This window comes from Penicillium pulvis (genome assembly GCF_028828015.1).
Source record: "Penicillium pulvis strain IBT 33274 chromosome Unknown contig_1_segment0_segment0, whole genome shotgun sequence".
NCBI lineage: Eukaryota > Fungi > Ascomycota > Eurotiomycetes > Eurotiales > Aspergillaceae > Penicillium > Penicillium pulvis.
The window spans coordinates 682169-701910 of record NW_026643074.1 but is presented as its reverse complement, the minus strand read 5'-3'; the positions used below and the strand labels follow the sequence as shown (position 1 = coordinate 701910).

General features: G+C 49.3%; 5 protein-coding genes across 5 annotated transcripts; 3 read left to right on the top strand and 2 right to left on the bottom strand.

Moving 5' to 3' along the window:
• Positions 1-3292: 3292 nt before the first annotated feature.
• N7503_003232 (forkhead box transcription factor) lies at positions 3293-4390 on the bottom strand (the record flags this gene model as incomplete). Its single annotated transcript, XM_057062779.1, has 2 exons — positions 3293-3862; positions 3962-4390. 2 exons carry the CDS (start codon positions 4388-4390, stop codon positions 3293-3295), a joined length of 999 nt encoding a protein of 332 aa, XP_056923694.1.
• Positions 4391-7556: 3166 nt separating this feature from the next.
• On the top strand, positions 7557-9164 carry N7503_003231 (uncharacterized protein; the record flags this gene model as incomplete). The annotated part of the gene is made up of 1 exon (XM_057062778.1): positions 7557-9164. The coding sequence occupies one exon, from the start codon at positions 7557-7559 to the stop codon at positions 9162-9164; it is 1608 nt and encodes a 535-aa protein (XP_056923693.1).
• Positions 9165-9358: 194 nt separating this feature from the next.
• Positions 9359-13518, bottom strand: N7503_003230 (WD repeat protein; the record flags this gene model as incomplete). Its single annotated transcript, XM_057062777.1, has 2 exons — positions 9359-13163; positions 13343-13518. The coding sequence occupies 2 exons, from the start codon at positions 13516-13518 to the stop codon at positions 9359-9361; spliced, it is 3981 nt and encodes a 1326-aa protein (XP_056923692.1).
• Positions 13519-15236: 1718 nt separating this feature from the next.
• On the top strand, positions 15237-18155 carry hmt1 (putative vacuolar ABC heavy metal transporter (Hmt1); the record flags this gene model as incomplete). The annotated part of the gene is made up of 3 exons (XM_057062776.1): positions 15237-15581; positions 15697-16838; positions 16892-18155. The coding sequence occupies 3 exons, from the start codon at positions 15237-15239 to the stop codon at positions 18153-18155; spliced, it is 2751 nt and encodes a 916-aa protein (XP_056923691.1).
• Positions 18156-18785: 630 nt separating this feature from the next.
• Positions 18786-19650, top strand: N7503_003228 (Mth938-like domain-containing protein; the record flags this gene model as incomplete). Its single annotated transcript, XM_057062775.1, has 2 exons — positions 18786-19290; positions 19451-19650. The coding sequence occupies 2 exons, from the start codon at positions 18786-18788 to the stop codon at positions 19648-19650; spliced, it is 705 nt and encodes a 234-aa protein (XP_056923690.1).
• Between the last annotated feature and the right edge of the window lie 92 nt (positions 19651-19742).

Genomic DNA, 19742 nt, shown 5'->3' with positions numbered 1-19742 from the left:
GATGCCTTGGGCATTCAGGCACTACTAGGTGCATGCCGTGACCTCAACTTTCCTGGAATATATTTCGGCGTAATTGAATTATCACGTTGCTCTGATTTCTTGTAAGTCATCGTACACAAAATACCACCCAGTCGGATCTTCTCTTGGCTCTACTCACAATCTTCATGGGGTGCCCAGGTGGGTGCCCGCATCGATGCGCGCTGGGAAGGCCCACTGAGCCGCAGAATGGATGTGTACAATAGAAGAACCACGAGATTGGCCTCGTCTCGTCTAGGCGCATCCGAAGAATTAGCTATGGAATATGCAGTCAACCTTCCTAGGCAAGTGGATATAGATCCACGAACATATGTTCGTAAGGGTGTTTGACAATCCAAAGCAATGATGTCTATCCGAGAATCCGATGTATATATGTTTGACGATCTACCAATGGCCTCGGAACATCGCCACACCATCTGTACAAGGCACCTACGCCTCCACCCGTGGACAGATAATCAACCTTGGAAGGCGAGGAAGTAAAAAAAGCAAAATAGCAGCGGATCTACAGGATCTTTTACCCTTCCACTTACTTAGCATTGTGTTTTCTTTTTCGTGCTTGGACCCTGTCGCTTTTTGCTCAGTAGAGCTGGGAACGTCCCTGAGCGGTCTGGCCTGCTGACCATTACATAAGTACCGTGGACCTGGCAATCGGACCGCATCGTTTAATCCTCGAGCTGATCCGTCCACTAAGCCTACCTCAATATAATGCACCCTGCTAGTTCTCCCTTCAAGGGACCACCTTGACAATGTTGCCCCACTTGTCGTCAAAATAGCATGAGCGTCCCGAGGTCATGAATTATTTTCAAAGGCCTGGCAACGCGTAAGACAAATACAAATCACAATCACTTCTGTGCTAGTTCATGAGACGACAGTAACGGTGAATTAAAGGCATACCTGGAAAGTTATGTACATACTTGAAGTACAGTCCATTTGGTAATCGCAGAGGCAGAAGGGACAAAATGAAATACATGTAGATATAATAACCATATTTCCGACAAGGTCCATCGTTCACTATGACTTGTGGATATGAAGGGTTTGCGGGGAAACAAAAAGATGAAGACCTTGGAGAAACCCAGGAAACACATTTAGGCTTTGAATTTAAAGCTAGGATCGCAGGCAGTCTCACTGGTGGCTTCTTTAGAAGACCTTCCCCCCTCTCTTTCACGACAGTCACATCTCCAGAACGTACCATAGCGTCGGAAGCCGGAAGCTCTGACTTCATGATATGAATGAGACTTTCCTTCGAGTACACTACTGGACAATTGCATAGCATTTATATAATAGGACGCTCGCTAGCGCCATTGGCTTGAAACATATTTGTCTAGCAGGAATATAGCTGGTATCAAAAACCCAACAGCAGACGGCCTATGCCTGTCGCCAGGAAGAAAAACCTCAAATTTACCATACAGCCTGATCTTGAGTGTCCAGCGATTGCAGAGTCGATACAGAATCAATTCAATACTGCGATGAAGGGGCCTGAAAAACAATCTCAATATTATAGGAGTGATTTTGGGGTATGGGCTGAGCCTTGGGTACTTAGTATATGCCTCTGAGCCCGAGAACTTCACGTCTCACTTGCGCGATTGATACTGGGCGGCTCGGAGAATAAGCCCGGACTAAAATTTACGTAAACCCGACTTTAAGCACCTCGTAAAAGCAGCGCCAGTGGAGATAGCAAAGCCCCACTTGGTAGAGGCAATATGGTACATATATGGCTTAGTGACATGTATGATTCATGCACCAAATCGAGGCTAGGTCGCGAGGCAATACAGCAGCACTACCGCCCGGCAGAATCGCGTGAGGGGAGAACCGCAGCAGTACAGAACACTGCTTGGGATAACCGCTATGGATCACCGTAGGTCACACTAGTCGGTTATTTACGAAAAATTTAGTCAAATAGCCATTCCATAATAGGCAGGAGACGCCTACATAAGTACCCGCATGCTGATGCAGCCACAGATCAACTGAAGGGCCAAAAAGCGGAAAGATGAATAGGCTAACATGGCCCGAGCGGCGATGAGGCGATACCAGGTGCGAACCTGCCCGTCATGTTGATTTCTTGATTTAAGGTTGCACATGACAGGTCAAACCCTCCTTTCTTTTTGAACCTCGAACTTGTACACAATTTTGAGTCACATATATAGTGTATGAAAGATAGAAATCTCTGCAAACGCATATCTGATCTTTCTTACTTGAAGAGAGTACACTGTCGTACTTTTGAAAACTAGGATTATGTGCCGTCTTTTCCCATAATCCTTGTCTTAACACTACAATGCTACTGGCCAGTACCTTCTGCCCGGCACTTCCTAGCTTAGATCTCAAACCCCCTGTCTCAATCGTACATCGTGTCCAAGTATGAATCACAAACTTGTCAGCTGGATGTCATTTAGCCTAATTTTATGCCCGTCGTCAACTGCGACCGGGAATCCTTGCCTAGATAAGAAATAGAATCTGATAGCCGAGTTTTCGTATTCAAATACGCTTTCGAAAATTAGCTAATATTTTTTTTTTTTTTTTTAATAAGCGCATAGTGGCGAGACACTCAAATTCATGTCGTTGTGCGATCCGTTTTTATTACCAAGCCTTTGATACACGTCAACGGGAGTGGGATGGACCCGATTGGAAAAGAGGGTCTGATCACTGCACCACGATCGTTTTGTTAGGTGGAGACTTGGCTCCGGGGTCGCACGGCCTTAACTACTGTATCTTAGTCCGCAGCGAGCTATTGAGCTATTGATACCAAACTAACCTCCCCTGTACAAAAGCTAAGCCACAATGAGAAATTGGCCGAGGAATTAAAAGTAGGAGGACAAAAGAGGCTCTATGGTACACGCGAACTTGTCCAATAACCTCAGAACAGATACGGAGTAGACAAATAGAAAAAGAAAGAAAAAGAAATAGCAGAAAGCAAAGATCAGAAAGCTTGAAGGTTTAGAAAATATGAAAACACGATCAGCTGATGACATTTCGCCTTTTGAGCACCAGTTTCCTTCCCCAATCGTAATGCAGCAATGCGACATGCCTCTTGATTTCAATCGAGGGCATGTTAGATCTCGGTAGGAACGTAAAATAATAATACTAAAAAATCCACAAAGTAAGGGATTACGATTAAGTGAACAAAAAAACAATACTAATCCAAAAAAGAAGAAAGGAAAAGAAAGACAAAGAAAAAAAAAAAGACGTGCATGTCAGCTCCTCAGGCGCAGTTCGACACTTGCTAGTTTCCCCTCACCCCCACCTGCTATCTTCCCCCTTTTCATCCCCACCGTTCTTCTTTGACATGTCCATGCGTATCTGTAGTCACTTGGTCCTCGGACCCGGCGAAAGTCCCATTATTGGGGCCAGGATACCACTCATAGTTCTCCATTCTGACTGGTCCTGGTCCCCAGCTTGGCGCAGGATCCACGCTATCGCAGAACATCGGGCTGTTTTCCTGTAAAGGCGTACAGGCAATCACTTTGTCGTAATCAAAGGCATAAGGGTAGATCTGCTGGGAACCAGTAGATACAGGAGGTATCTGGCAAGACGGTCCTGGTTCCACACCAAAAGCGTACCCAAGTTGCTGAGACGGCGATTGAGGAGTCGGATGTTGCTTTTGGCGCTTAGCTTGGCGGGACTCTACCCAGCTTTTTTGGGCTTTCGCACTGCCCCGTTGGCTCGTTGGCAAGGGAGCGGCATTATCCGAGTTTAAACTCTTTTTGGGGTTCGGTCGTCGGTACCGTGTTGTGGATTCTACCCGGCCCTTTGAGATGGCTTGGGTGGTTAGGCTCCAATAGTTCACGGCCTTCTTGCCGCCGGGGACGTCCGTTCTGATAGCTTCAAATCCCTACAGGAGTCATTGGTCAGTTTTGATGAGATATTATATGGAAATGGTGACCTTGGTATGACCTTGGTATGATGATAGATCGCGCTTTCAAATACTTACTGCGTTCATGGAGAGATTATGCCGGATACTATTTTGCCATCCTTTGCTTTCATCTTTGCCCTTATTGGTGTTTTTTTCGAACCAGGTGTAGATGTCTTGGAGTTGAAGTCGATGGCCCTTGCTCTCTCTGAGGGCTTGGTAGATCAGTTGGGAGTATGGTGGGTCGGTAGATGGTGGGTCAGTAGGCTGATCTTCTTCGCTGTCTCTAGAGCTGGCTCTTGGCGAAGAACGGTCCACCATAATGCTGATTCGATTTGAGTGTATGCCGGTCGAAGAGTGAGAAGAGTAAGGGGATGAGTGATGAGACGTGATTGAAATAGGGGATGGCGGAGTGATGGGCATAGAAAGGGTAGTTCCGTCGGGATCTTCCAGTTTCATACGTTCTAGCTCCATGGAATGGTAGTTGAAGTTTTCGTGATTCGTCCACATATGTGTTGATTGGTATCCTTGTTGAAGCGGAATATCAGGGTCAGACTTTACGACCCCAGGACTAAATTGATTTATTAATGACGAAGAGGCCATGGGAAGAGTTGAAGATGGTGATTGATAGGCATAAGTCATAATTTCAGGCTGCGAACCTCTTGTCCGATCAGGTAGGCTGAATTGTTGTCCACCTGAACCCGACATAGTGGCACCCCAAGGGCTGCTATACCCAAGATATTGGTGAGAATCCATGGATTGCGATTCCGGGACCGATCGCGATCCCAGGACCGATCTAGATTGAGCCCAGTCATTCACCGGGGGGTAGGAATTGTAAGATGGTGGTAAGCCTGGTAAGATATCTGACTGGGAAATCAGATCGGTTGTTTGTACCGGTAGATACTCGGACTCTCGCTGGCCAGTTGATATTTGAGCCAAGTGCAAATGGTAGGATGGAATTGAATTGTAATCCATATTGCGCGTATTAAAGGGAAGGGAATAAGCTCCTTTAGCTTGTACCAACCGAAACCGTGAGAAGTTTAAACCGGATCGAGGAGAGGGAGAGGGGAAAGAAAAAGTCTCACTAAGATAAGTCGCATGAATGGGCCATAGCAAGTAAAAGTAACCGGGGCATTAACACAAGCCGCCATTCAAGAACCCAAATTGGATCTGTAAACTCTGGGGGAAGATTACCACAGTCTTCCTGGATATTCTGATTTATTCTGATTTTTCTGATTTTTCTTTTCTTAAAAATACATAGAATTACCTAGCTAATGAAAAAAACATTACCCGGGCAAAACACAAATCCCCAAAGAGGGGGGGGGGTTTCTAGAATAGCCCTTTCACCTATCACCGTCTTCTTCCGGGAGGTCCGCGATCGACTGCATAGTTGAATGGTGGCCAGTGCATCATTGGACGGCTACCAGCCATGACTTTCGCCCCCCACTTTATTATTACCTTTTCTCTTTTGTTCCGATAGTCGCCTCAGCTTAGTCCAGAGTTCCTGGTCCAACCTATACAGGTTGTCCAATACAGGTTGACCTATATAATCAAGTCAATCCTATTTATCCAGTCGATCGTGACGCCATTGGTATAGAGCCGCGCGGAAGATCATTGGTGTCTATGGACTCTGAGATTCCAGTTCCACAAAACACTCGGGTATCTGGGGTGACGGCTGTAGATGGCGCTAATAGTAGCCCCCGTTTTTTCCCTTGCCACCCGCGTTCCCCCCTCAAACCGGATCTGGCCCACCTTCAGACCTAGTGTTTGATCTGAGGATGCAGGAGAAGGACGGATTCCAGCAGATAGGGAGCATGTGCCTTATGTGCTGGCGTGGGCTGCTTTCAGGCAACGGGAATACATCCCTCCTGCATGTTGCAGCTTTGCGTCGTGTCACCGGAAACCGACAACAACGTCTGTTATCCCGCAAATAAGATTGAGAAATGAGAAAAATGGAAAAATGGAAAATAAAAAAAAAATAAAAAATAGGAAATGGTAATTGGGATAGAACAGAAAAAAATAGTAAAAGAGTTACCGTACCATTACTGATCCCCGTCAGCATAGGGAAAAGTACGAAAAGTACGAGAGCAATGTGAGTACGTCTGAGGGGGCGCTATAGCCTAGGGTAATATCACCAGATAAAAGGTTGCAAGAATCTCCAGTGGTCAGATTAAGCATTCGATATTGGGCTCCACACGTGGACCGCTTAACATTATCAAGATCCCTCAGAGAGAAGGGGGTAATATTTCCTGTCCAATCAATCATCAACTTTCTGAATAACTGGACAGGAAAAAGTCGGAAAATACACCCCGATTTCCCCCATGCATATTACATATCGACCTCATCAAATCCCGATACATAACCGTTGCGCAAGTGTTACTTCAAGCAATAGATCTGAGACAATGGTCATCAGTCTATATCAACGGAATACAACAACCCGCAAGCATTTTTATTTCGGTACATGCACTTATCTGTGTTTACTCTGATTTCAACTCGGAAACAACTGACAGGGGAAGAACATACGAAGAATCCACTCAAATTTGAGTGAGCAGATTGTCCTGGAGACATGACTTGGAGAAGCCGATTATTGTGCCAAATACCATTGAAGAAGTACAGCCATCTGATCTTCATTTTCTCGTAACCAATTGCTTTCAGGTTCACGCGACAGGCCTATAAGCCTATAAGCCCTAAAGTCGTACAAGTCTATGTCTCTTTGACCAGGGCTTGAGCGCCAGAAGGTTCTTCACATGATAATATGCAACGGTAGTAATGCATAGCTGACCAGTGTAAGATCATATTAAAATCCACTGACCTCATGCTGCTTGACTACCCAAAAATGACCAAGGCCGATATTCCAATAGGAGAAGACAGCAAGTATCCATCTTGAAAAGCCCCTTAACGTGCTCAGATAGCAATGGATGGGAGTACTACCAACCCACGGACGAAACAGCCCGACTAAGGTCGTGTCAGGTTACGAGTACACATCTACACTGACCTCATCGAGAATGCCGAGAGCTCGTTTTGTATGAGTGAAACATTTAGCTATTTCTCCGAATCGTCTCATGCATTTCACCCGAGCCTGGGGGTATCATCCACGAGGCATCGGGCTTTGACCTATTTTGTTAGTGTTACGACACTTGCTATTTAGTCGTCGCCACCAGAAAGACAAATGGCTGGTCTGCAAGATCAAGAATGCTTGGAAGTGTAAAAACGGAGGTTACCATGTGCCACTTACAAGTCTTCCGAGCCGTCCTTTCGTCTCCAGTATCCGATCGCGTACATTTTAGGTTTTCCGCTGATTTCAGTATCAATATTGGTCGGTAAATCGTTGCTGTTATCGCGGGGATGTATCTCGACTGGCGCAAGAAGACTGGGTTACCGCGACCGACGAAGAATGGGATATCGCGACCGGCAAGCGTCGCATCGAACCGATCTATGTTCCGTGAGATTGTCTTAAAATATATGATACCGTACTTATCATGTGAAAAGGCATAGATGAAAGCATAGGTGACAAAATAAAGCCAAAACGTGGCATACGTCGCGAGGTTGACAAGTCAAACCGTGACGTGGGACGGGAGCGGCTCAGCTCATCTCCGCCCAGCTTCCCCGGTCAAAGCACAACACACTCCATGACTTAAAAACAACGAATCAAGGATTCATCTCAACACACAAAAGCATGTCCACCACATGGCATGGATTAAGTTTACAGCAGACAAGCTCACCCCCGCTTCTTTTCCAGTACACATGGACTCGCCAAGGTTACGCGCTCTGCGTCACGGATCTCACCTCCATCTGGACGGAGAAGCTATCGCATAAAGAGATCCTGAACCGCGCAGAAGAGATTAGCACGACTATTGATCCGAGTGAAGATCAGGAGCAATTTAATGTGCTCTTAGTGAAGATCGGAGAAGCGCTACGAGGCGATGGAGGCAGCGCAACACTTAACAGTGGATCTCAAGGCTCACTCGAACTCAGTACAAGCTCAAAACTACCCGCTCCATTGCGGCCGTTAAAATGGACGCTTTATCTATCGAAAGGGGCCTCGTCGTCTTTAACTGACCACTTACTTCTTCCGCTGTTAAAAGATGAAGCGGGCTGGGAATCCCGACAGCGAGTACTTCTGGACCAGCTGAAGCAGAAGGACTGGGCTCTTGGGAAGTTGCTCGACAAGTTTGAGTCTCTGGGAGTGGAGCTGGGGACTGTTTTCCCTGGTGCTGCTGGGTTGCGCACTACAAAAAAGGGTAGCACAAGGTCCGACGCGGGAAAATTCGTCAAAGGCCTCGCGCCGTTTGATGAATCGGCATGGCTCCGTGAGTCAGGGTCTTCATCTGAAAGCTCAGGATTGGCTGCAAATATCCTACACGAGCTTGGGGTTTCAAGGGCCGATGTTGAAAAGATTCGTGCACCACAGGACAAGTGGTGGGACGACCTACCAAAAAGGTCTGAGACGGCCGCATCTCAATCTGATAAGAACGTTACGACACCTGAAGATTCCACATCTCAAATGGATGAACTGGCCAAGGCCTCTCAGCAGGACCGGGACCTAGATCTAGACCAAGATGGCAATTCAACCGCCAGTGATGACGACGATTTTCAACGACAAGAGACCCCTCCCCGCATTAAAGCTCAAAGGCAAAAGCTTGCCGCTTCCTCGTCGTCGAAATCAAACGATGATGTTCAACCTTCAAATACAGTCCCTGATATTCATGCGGGCGAAGCTACAGCATCAGACTCCGAGCCTGAGGCTGATGCAGCGCCACAAAAACGCACACCAATACCAACAAAACCTAGTCCACCTGCACCCGAAACCAAAGAATCGCCCAAAAAACCTACAAAAGCTAGAGGTCGTTTGGGCGCGATCGGAGGCAAGAAAAAGGAAGAAAAACAACCTTCCCCAGCCCCTTCTTCTCCTTCTCCGCCTCCAGCACCATCACCCGTGCCTACACCACGGAAACCTAAGGGCGGAAAACTAGGTATGATTGGCGGGAAAGCTAAAAGCAAGGCACCTGAGGCTTCGTCACAGCCTCCTGCTGCTACTGCTGCTGCGCCAGAGCGCAAGCAGGAACGGCTCAATGAATCTTCAGATCTGGATAATCCCGCTGAGGTAATGGCAGACCCTGTATCGAAGGTAGCAAAGCCTCAGGTCCCGGCTAGTCGAGAAAAAGAAAGTGCCGAGCCTGTCGCAGAGGAGACTGAGGAGCAGAAAACTGCCCGGAAACGGGAGGAGTTGAAACGTCAGCTTGAGGAGAAGAGTAAAGCTCCGAAGAAAAAACGGAGATTTTAGTTGCTATGCTTGTCGTACTACTTCAATCTACGTGGTAGGTAATATAATCTTGCAAAGTTGAATGTAAATATCAAATGACCATTGGGGGGAATCAAAAACAAGATGCTCGCTAAACACAATTCTAAGAATAAAGTACATATCTTCGCAAACAGATCCCCAAGGCTGTAGCGGTCAAAGAAAAAAGAAACCCATCATTAATCTGAGGGCGCAATACTGGAACGATTAGAAGGACCCCTTCGCAGACCCTGTTCGCCTGGTGTAACCAGCCTCACTTTCTTAGGCGAAACAGCCCCAGAAGCAACAGGCGGGCCAGGAGAAGAGGTAGTAGAGACGTTTCCACCTGTAGTAGCGACAACACCGGCAGCACCGAGCATACCGCGGACTTTCTCAACGGCCTTACTTTCGCCCTTTGTCCACGGATCACGTTTCACAAGACCAACGCCAGAATTTCGGCTGGTGGAGTCGCGACGTTTCGATTCGGTAAGTAGTGCATTGCGGTTGGAGTCGCGCCGGGGACCTGGGCCGCAGTCGTGCGAGCAACCGGGAGTGGCGCAGCCACCTTCGCTTATGGAAACGTCGTTCAGCCAGGTTGTGATACAGGCAACGTGGCCACCATGACCACAGCCTTGGCACCAGGTCCAGAGGGAAGAGCCTTTAGGTCGGGGTGCAGCGAAGTGATCAAATTGGTCTATCTCGGAACTTGGGGCCACCTCTGTTCGGATTGATGAGTGTGAGATAGTCTCGGATTCTGGATTAGGGCTTGCGGTACCAAACGAGGTTGGTTGCTGGTCTCGTTGTGCAGCGACCCATTCAGCAGGCGGGTCGATGCTCATGCAGATTGAGCACGGTGCCTGTGGAGTACTGCAGCGGTAGCAACGGGTGTTGTCACGCTTGGGGTTTTCGTAGGGTTTTTGGCAAGTGTAGCAGAATACATTGATGTAGGTGTCAGCCTGGGCATAATCGTAGACAGCAGGGTAGGTTGGCACGCAGGATAGACGGAGCTCGGCAGCCTCCAAGTCCATGGAATGCCGAATGAGGTATTCGTTGTAGGTCTTGAAGATCATTTCACTCTCCTCATAAGGAAGGATCTGTTCACAATCCTGGAAGAGGACGTGGAGTTTCTGGAGTAGATGTGCTGCAGTCTGGATATCGACAGAGCTGTTGTTGCTGTGGTAGTATCGAACCGCCTCCTTGAGAATGGATTCAATGCTCCACGGCTTTGGTTCGGCTGAATCCGCAGGTAGAGGAATTTTGACCTGAGAGAGATCTTCATAGATTCCTGCCATCGTTGGATAAGCGGAGATATCGACAGACACCGTCTGGTTTGGAGACAGGAATTCGTCTATCGATTCTGGGCGTTCAAGTGGGGTGGATTCGGTCGATAAGACAGGAGGAGTAGAGGGCCGTTGAAGATGGATCCGATCTGCCTCTATGGCGGACTCATCAAACTCAAGATCTTCATCCAGCTCTTCTGGTGGCGGCTCCAGATTAGACCCCCTTCTGGCCGACACAGCAGACCTGCCCCCATATGATCCAGCTTGGCCAGAATCGGACGGTCGCCGCTCTGGAAATCGATTATTGGATGAGTATGAGGCCCCCATGGACTTTGAAGGATGTGAACTATCTGATGCGGAAAACATGGGGAAACTCTCTGACGAGTCATGGCGATGGTACCCCTCGGGTGCAGGAGGGCGATTCGACTCCATTGGATCCAGCGTTAGTACTGTCTTGGGAAACTGCTTGTAATCCCGAATGGCGGCCCGCTTGTCCTCCATTTGTTGGTCATAATCGTCCTCAGATGCTCCGCGAGGATAGTCTGGATGATTGCGAGTACGCCAGTCTACTCTCCCAGCAATTGCCCTGGGTGCAGATCGCTGCTCGCTCTCCGGATCCAATGCTGGGTCACGTAGACGATCAAATACGACACCTGTCGAGGAATATACATCTTCACTCGATAGCGACTGGCCTTCCGGCAACGGCGAAGGAGCGGTGAGACGATTATCATGGTCTGGTATGCTCCAGCCGTTATGCGAACTCAACACTGACGGCGGTAGAGGGTCAATATCAACGGCGTTCTCATCCAACGAGGGGATTTGGGAATCGCTACTCCACGATTCCATTTGTGGGGAGTCGGGCAAAGGCCGTGCGAGAGGCGTAGTCATGTTCGATGTGCTCTCTGCCTCTGTCCCATGGCTTTTCGGACCTTCCGTCTCCATGACTCCCTTGAACAACCGACTTTTTACCTTCCCCTGACGGTTCTCGTCGACTGTTCGCGACTTGTCGCCCAAAAGGCCGTCCTTAGAGGACTTCCCCCTTACTCCACTTTTGCCTGATGGCTGCTCCCGCGACCTGCGCTGAAGCTCCTGGGTGATGGCAAACTTCACGATGCGCCAAGTCTGAGCTAACTTGGTCAGGGACACATCATCTGCGCTCTCGGCATTCTGGTCGAGTGAGTCCATCAAGGAATTGAGCATATCGACGTGGCTTTGCTGGCGATCATAGTCGATCATCAGAGGTGAATAGTGGCGTGCCAAATATCGGAATAGGGATTCTTCATTTGTGGCACCAGGGATGTGTCCAATTGCCCCCAGCTGATCGGGGCCTGGTGTGGTATTCTTGGCCAAAGCTAGGTCCAGGGGCAGGATAGGGACACTGTCCACAGCCCCTGGTGGTGTGCTACCCAGAGATTTTGAAGGGCGAGTGACGGTGGCTTTGGTCTGTCGGTGCCGAAGTGAGGAAGCTAGAACCTCTTCATCGAGCATGTCATCGGCCGGACTCTGGCTCAATGATCGCTCTCCGTTGCTAGCTGCATCCTCCTCAACCTGGAGAAATTGGGGAGCATTGGTTCCGTGAGCTCGACGCCGAGGACGCTTTGAGCCAAATGCAACGAACGCGCCATTGGGGCTCCAGGCGACCGAACATGTCGGCCGCCGAGTGCTCACCGTGGGTGCATAACGAAGATCGGTCTGAGTAAATGCCCCGACCTCACCGACAGTCCATAATAGGTCCTTCGAGTGCCAAAGCAGGTCACTTGCAGGCGAGTCATATCGGTCAAATTCTCGGAACGGCACATGAGGCCGGTGAAGGTCCCAAAGATGAATACGTGGGTCTTCTTTGTCATAAGCGGTGACGACTTGAGAGGACTGCCATTCACCCGACCCAGGGGAATCACCGACCCACGACGGAGGGCGCCAGCGAACATTAGTTACGGGCTGGGGGGTTCGGAACTGAAACGTAGGTTTCTGCCGTCGCTCTGCAGACGAGGAGAAATCCCAGACCTTGACCTGCCGATCTGTGCCTCCGCTGACGATGTGCTTCCCGTCCGGGTGCCAGTCGACAGCGAAACACGGACGATCATGAGCCGCAATGCGCATCAGCGGGGCGTTGGTCTTTCGCGTGTCCCACATCTGAATGGCGCCGCTGTCCGAGGCGGTCGCAAACACGACGCCATCGCTGGGGGACCACCGAACGTCCCGGATCGCGTCGCTATTGCCCTGGTACACATGCTTGCTGCCGCACGTGGAAAGGCTGCGATTCGTAGAGGCCGATCGCAGATCCCACATGCGGATGGTCCCATCTTGGCTGCCGGACAGCAGCCAAGAGGCGAGGTGAGGATTAAATGCAAGCCTGTGGACCTGCCGGTTGTGTCCCTGGAAGCGACATAATTGGAGACCGGGCCGCTGCAGATCGTAAACGACAATCCGACCATTGGCTACAGCCGTGGCGATTGTCCGGTCGTAATTGCCATGTGACCACTTTACATCCTTTACATTCAACTGGTCCTTATGTGGCATTGACACACCCGCATCATGGTGGGTAGATGCATAGCTCACCACTGCATTGCGAATATTAAATTCCTCCGATGAGTGGTCAGGCGAGACTCGGATGGTTTTGAGGATATCTTTACCCCCGATCACGGCATGGGTCTGTTGGGGGGAGATGTCGAGAGCGACAATCGGGATACCGGTACGGTGTGTGACCGTCTGCGGTTCACCTGGACTATTATATCGTGGGATCAGGATTGGTTCGATCTTGAGATCTTGACATTTGCACGAGGAATCGGGGATGCAGTAGGTATGTAGGGGGAGGCAGCAAAGGTATCAAGTAGCGAGAATGCGCCCAACTTCCAAGCAAATCAAAAGCATAATAAGCAGCGGTGTAGACGATTGGCAACGTACAGTGATTTGGACCTGATCGGCCGGGGACCATCGACCCGGTTATTCTGCGGACTGGGGGGCCTCGACCCGGAGAAGAACGGCGCGAATCGGGCAAGCGCGTTGGCAGCACGCGAGTACTTTTGTGGAGGTGGCGGAGGAGGGGGCACGGGGTAGCGTGACCCTGACAGGTCGGACATGATTTCTATCACACGTCCATTGCTGGGGCGAGGGCACACGACCAGTTGACCAAAACGAAGTTTATCGGGGGGTTTAAAGTATTCACGATGGTTTCGGAGGTGTGATTTGAGGTGGTGCAAAGCGGTGAAGGGGGAAAAGTGGGGGAACCTTGTCCCAGATAAATGACCCGTTCACGCTATACGTAAAAGGATCGCAAAGGTTTTAGCTTAACCCCGAGTCACATTTCTTACATGCGTGCTTCGTACCAGTTGATGGCCTGAGATAGTGCATTATTGGTGGAGATATCCTGAGGCACACAGTTGTCAAGAGCGGTCTGACATGGCCAACACATAAGAAGAGAGATCAGATTTGAAAATCGTCGTACTGCAGGTCTACCCGGACTCTCCGATGGCAACAATGAGTATGATAGGTGATTCTGGATTTTGGGTAGATGAGGGAATGTCTGAAATAAAATCACAAATAAATTGAAGATTAAAAATAAAAAATTAAAAATAAAAATAAAAATCGAGGACTTGTCTCACCTTGAAGATGAATCAAAACACAAACAATCAACAATCTTCACGAACTCGGGGAACCGGATGGCCAATACATTCTATTAGAGCAGATAGAAAAATAGAAATAGAAAATAGAAACGTCATCGAGTGACAATAAAAACATCTCCAACCCAATATAATGCCAGGACTGAGGACGAGGAAAGCTAAATTGGATGCATCCAACCTTGGGATCAATCTAGACCGTCAATCTAGGCTGATCTAATCGCGATGGTTGTACATGGACCTTCTAGATTGCCCATCTGATCGCGACTTAGATATACGTACTAATGTACTCGGCGATATAAAGAATTCTTTGATCATGTTGTTCTCCAAATGTCCCCCTTATTTCTCTTTTTTTATCCCCATTTCTCTCATATTTCCCTAAATTTCCCCCTCATTCCATTCTCCATGGCTACAGTATATCTGGGTTAATCGTCAGCATCTCCACTGGTGTCCCACCCCTGCACTTTTTGATTTATTCCAACCTGGACCATCGGGCACACATCTGATTTGCAAATATATCCACCTGGCAAAAGGTTCCGACTTTGTGGTTCAGTCTGGATGCAAACAATTGTCTCCTCGGGCCCGGATATATATAACAACGGATGAAGTTGAGCGACCTGAGCCCACAACCTCCGGTGGAGTCTGCGTTAGCTGCATCCTCACCGTCATTCCGAGAGATCAATTTCTCTTTGTAACTGTGGAATTTGCCTTGATTTCACACCTCTGTCCACCTTCCCCCCACTGATTTTCTGGTTTTTGCCACTTGTGGGTTCTCGGGTTTGCCTAAGGTTTCTGCTTGCAATCAGCAAAACCCATTAATTCCCCAGAAAAAAAGCCTAAAAAACTCTCAACCTTACGGTCTAAACAGGGAGAGAAATAAAGACGCAACGAGAAAAGCAAAAAAAATTCCAAATCTACGACAAACCTTGCATCTACGAAAAGGTTAAGATTTTCCTCCGATCTCGCCTCGTGGACCAAAAAGCAAGCACGCATAATCCCCGCGTGCGGCCGCGATCCATTCCTCGCGTCGATCCCTTATACCCATTCAGTCATTTCCGATCCGAACCCGTTCTTCCTCCTACACCAGTCTCGTGGGCACCGCTGTGTCATGGAAATCGCCTGAATCAAATTCTCTCGTTTCTTTTCCTTGATCTGTGCGGATATTCGTGGGGGAGCGCATCATGGATCCCCACGCAGCTCTCGAGCTGCTGGATTACCTGCGAACATGCTACCCGTGCTTCCTCTTCGTCCTCTTCATCGTGGCATTCATAGCCAACACCGTGTCTACCGCCAGGAAATCTAAAAAGGCCGAATCCCCACGCATGGGACCCGGCGGACGCCAGCTTCCCCAACGATCGCGTAGCTCCGGCATCAACGACACGCAGGGGTTCTCAAAGAGCACCAAGCATGTCTTCAACTGGCTCTCGGCCGCCGTGCTTCTGACTTTCCTCGCAGATGCGACGATCTACATCGTTCATGTGATGGTCGCAAGGTCTGAGCATTGGTGGCGTGGACAATCGGTGGTGGTACGTCTCTCGGGGGAAATCCCAGCTCCAAATTTGCCGCAGATGGCTTGAAAAAAAGTCAAAAGCAAAAAAAGGCAAACGGCCCAAAAAGAAGGTTTGCTAATCATCGGAGCAGGTCTACATCGTCGGCTCTTTTTTCGTTTACGCGGTCTTACTCATGACATTACTCGATACCACCCCATCCCCAACACTCGCTCAATTCGTCTGTTGGTTGGTCGCCATCCCGATGGAATTGGTTATTCTTAGCACTTCTATGTTCATTTACACCTCGGTCCACCATGAGCCCATCGTTGGAGACCCCGAGGGTGGTCGGATTCGCCGAAGCATTACACCATGGGAGTCTTTGGAGGTCGCCTCGAATGCTATCCGGGTCCTTATCCTGTTCGCGCTGGTCGTTCTCTACGCCAGCAAGTCAATTAGCTGCAAGCGGCATGGCAAAAAATCTGGACGCGCAAATGAAGGTGTCTCCGAGTCGACTGGTTTGTTAGACCCGTCAAGTGCTGAGAACGGTGCGGCCAATGGTAATGGCAACGGCCATGCATATGGCTCAACAAACGGAAATGGACACCCCGAGCCTGCGAAAGAAGACAAGTGGGTTCGTCCGACATCAATCCCCTCGACTAGCTGGTGGGAGTATCTGAGTGGCTACTCGCTTTTCTTCCCTTACTTGTGGCCCTCCAAGTCCCGCCGGCTCCAAATTGTCGTGGTGGCCTGTTTCATTTTACTCGTCCTCCAACGAATCGTCAATGTCCTGGTGCCCTACCAGGTCGGAGAAGTCACAAAGGCCCTGGCTGGAGACGAGGGTCAATTTCGTGTTCCTTGGTTCGAGATCTTTATGTATGTTGTGTATAGATGGCTACAGGGAGGTCAAGGTTTGCTGGGTTCTCTGCGCTCTAGTCTTTGGATTCCCGTGAGCCAGTACTCTTATATGGAGCTTTCCACTGCCGCCTTTGAGCATGTGCATGGTCTCAGCTTGGACTTCCATTTGGGCAAGAAGACTGGTGAAGTGCTCTCGGCACTGAGCAAGGGTAGCTCGATCAACACATTTTTGGAGCAGGTTACCTTCCAGGTCGTCCCCATGTTAGTTGATCTGGGGATCGCGGTTGGTTATTTCCTAATTGCTTTCGATGTATACTACGCCCTTGTGGTGGGTATTTCCACCTTTGGATACCTTTACGTGACTATCCGGATGGCTCAATGGCGGGCAGAGATCCGACGACAGATGGTTAATGCCTCACGACAAGAAGATGCTGTCAAGTAAGTTTTATCCACCGCATCCACGAAAGCTATACTGACATTAAGTTCTCAAGGAACGACTCGATGGTCTCATATGAGACAGTCAAGTACTTCAATGCGGAGCAGTATGAATTCGACCGTTATCGTGACGCTGTCGGCACCTTCCAAAAGGCCGAGTACCACGTTCTCTTTTCTCTCACTCTTCTTAACACCTGCCAGAACACTGTCTTCATGATGGGCTTGTTGACGACTTGCTTCATCTGCGCGTTCCAGGTTTCCACTGGCCAGCGGCCTGTTAGTAAGTTTGTGTCATTGTTGACCTACATGGCCCAACTTCAAGGTCCCTTGAACTTTTTCGGCACCTTCTACCGCTCTATTCAGTCTGCGCTCATAAATGCAGAGCGCATGCTGGAGTTATTCCGAGAGCAGCCCACTGTGGTCGATAGCCCTCGTGCGGTACCGTTGGCTGCGTGCAAGGGCGACATCCGCTTCCAGAACGTTGAGTTCGCCTATGACTCTCGGAAGCCGGCTCTGAATGGACTCACGTTCCACTGTGAACCTGGTACCACCACTGCTTTAGTCGGAGAGTCGGGTGGAGGCAAGTCCACGGTCTTCCGACTTCTCTTCCGGTTCTACAATGCCGAGAAGGGCTGTCTCCGTATCGATGGCCATGATGTGCAAGACGTCACCATTGACTCTCTGCGCAAGCATATTGGCGTTGTACCGCAGGATACTGTGCTTTTCAATGAGACATTGATGTATAACCTGAAATATGCCAACCAGGACGCTACTGATGAACAAGTGTACGAAGCCTGCCGGGCCGCCAGCATCCATGATAAGATTATGGGATTCCCTGATGGGTATAATACTAAGGTTGGAGAGCGTGGTCTGCGTCTCAGTGGTGGCGAAAAGCAACGTGTGGCTATCGCTCGCACTATTCTCAAGGACCCTCGCATCATTCTCTTGGATGAAGCCACGGCTGCGCTTGATACTGATACAGAGGAGCATATCCAAGGAGCTCTTTCAACTCTTTCTCATGGCCGCACTATGCTCGTCATTGCTCACCGACTCAGTACCATTACTACAGCAGACCGCATTTTGGTGTTGCAAAATGGTCAAGTCGCCGAGAGCGGTACCCACGAAGAGCTTCTTGCCATGAAGGGTCGTTACGCCGGCATGTGGCGAAAGCAGATCCGGGCCCAAAAGGCCGCAGCTGAGGCCCAGGTTCTTCAAGACCGGGCGGAGCGTCTCCGCAATGCTACAACTAACAGCGACGATAGCTCCAGTCAATCAGACGAGGACCGCAATGGCACTGGTACTCCCCGTCCAGCCAAATAATTTCTCCAACCACGCATTTGATCGATCTGTACAGGCAACTCGATACCTCATCATGCCCATTTTCACCATCACCCGTGTCTAATTTTTCCATCTGTGCATACTCTCTTGATATTCTTTTTGGCCAACGGGAAACAAAACGGTGCAGTAATGTTGACCCGGGACAGGAATAGCATGAGAAGTGGCCTTGTTTTTGTGCGTTTTGTTTTGATATTTTCAGGACTTTCGTTGATGGTAACTGCGGTTTCATTACTTTATTTTTGGAGTTTGGGGCATCATGACGCGTATGACATTGTTTTTGTCCTTGTTTCATATGGAAACGGAAGTGCAGTACGAGCATGGGTGGGTTACCTGGAAATAAAAACTAGATTAATCACTAGGGCCACCAAAGGCAGATATATTAATACAAAGGACACTCAACTTCCATTTCTATTTTCTATTCCAATGTTTACGAGGTTGTATTCAGTTCTGTGTGTACATAGTAGTATCCTGGCGCTACGGTGTTAAAGCGTTCGCCAAGACCGGGACCCCGGATCAAGCTTGTTAGCTTCAACCGATCGACAAAATCCCTTCACCATCACCCTCCTACATCACCACATCCTACGAACGCAACGACAAATCAACATTACTACAATGTATACCCCATCACCCCAACTACTTCGCGCATTGCGCACCACCCTTTCCAGCAATTCGCGCCCCATCCTCCCCCGACTCACACCCGCCACACCCATCGTTCCATCCGCGCACCGCAACTCCAGTACCGCCGTCCGACCCACACGCATGATCCCTCGTTCTCACACCCACAAGCCCGCGAGTCATGATCGAGGCCCGCAGTCAGATGAAAGCACTCAAACCGACTTCAACGCGTTGAACGTCTTGGGCGGTGTCGAGGCACCTACCACTGCCATTGACGCATGTCTTGATTCAGGGTTCCATCTCAACAGCGGCTTGAAGATTACTGGCGGGTCGGGCATGATGCTTGTGGGTGGAGAGGCATTTTCTTGGAAGCCGTGGACGGAATTTGAGGGAAAGTTCGCGAATGAGCGCGAGGCCAAGGCTAGTATGATAAATGCCAAGGGCCAGTTTGAGCTGGGTGAGGAGGCTTTTGGGTTGTTGAGTGTTGTGTGGCCGAGACCTGGTACGTGACTATCTAATTTCCTTGTTTTGTCTCGCAAGTCAAGGTTTTGAGCTACGGTCAGATGGACAACTTCTCCGCATCTTGGTCATCTGTCGTGTCTTCGGAATCTTGAATGACAATAAATCTTACGTATGAGATTTGAAGCTAATATTTCGCTTAGATATGCTCATTCTTGGTCTGGGGGCCTCGATCTACCCCTTGGCGCCTGAAACAAAGCGCCAGATCAATTCGCTGGGTATTCGTGTGGATATTCAGGACACTCGTAATGCGGCGGCACAGTTCAATCTGTTGGCCACTGAGCGCGGTGTGAGTGAGATTGCGGCTGCGATGATCCCGATCTCATGGAAAGGAAGGTCATGAGGGATTTGGAGAAGCTACAATGTACATATAAGAACTGCCTCCGCTCATATTGAGAAATTATTCTATTGCCAAATGCTCGGTAAATCCGGTCT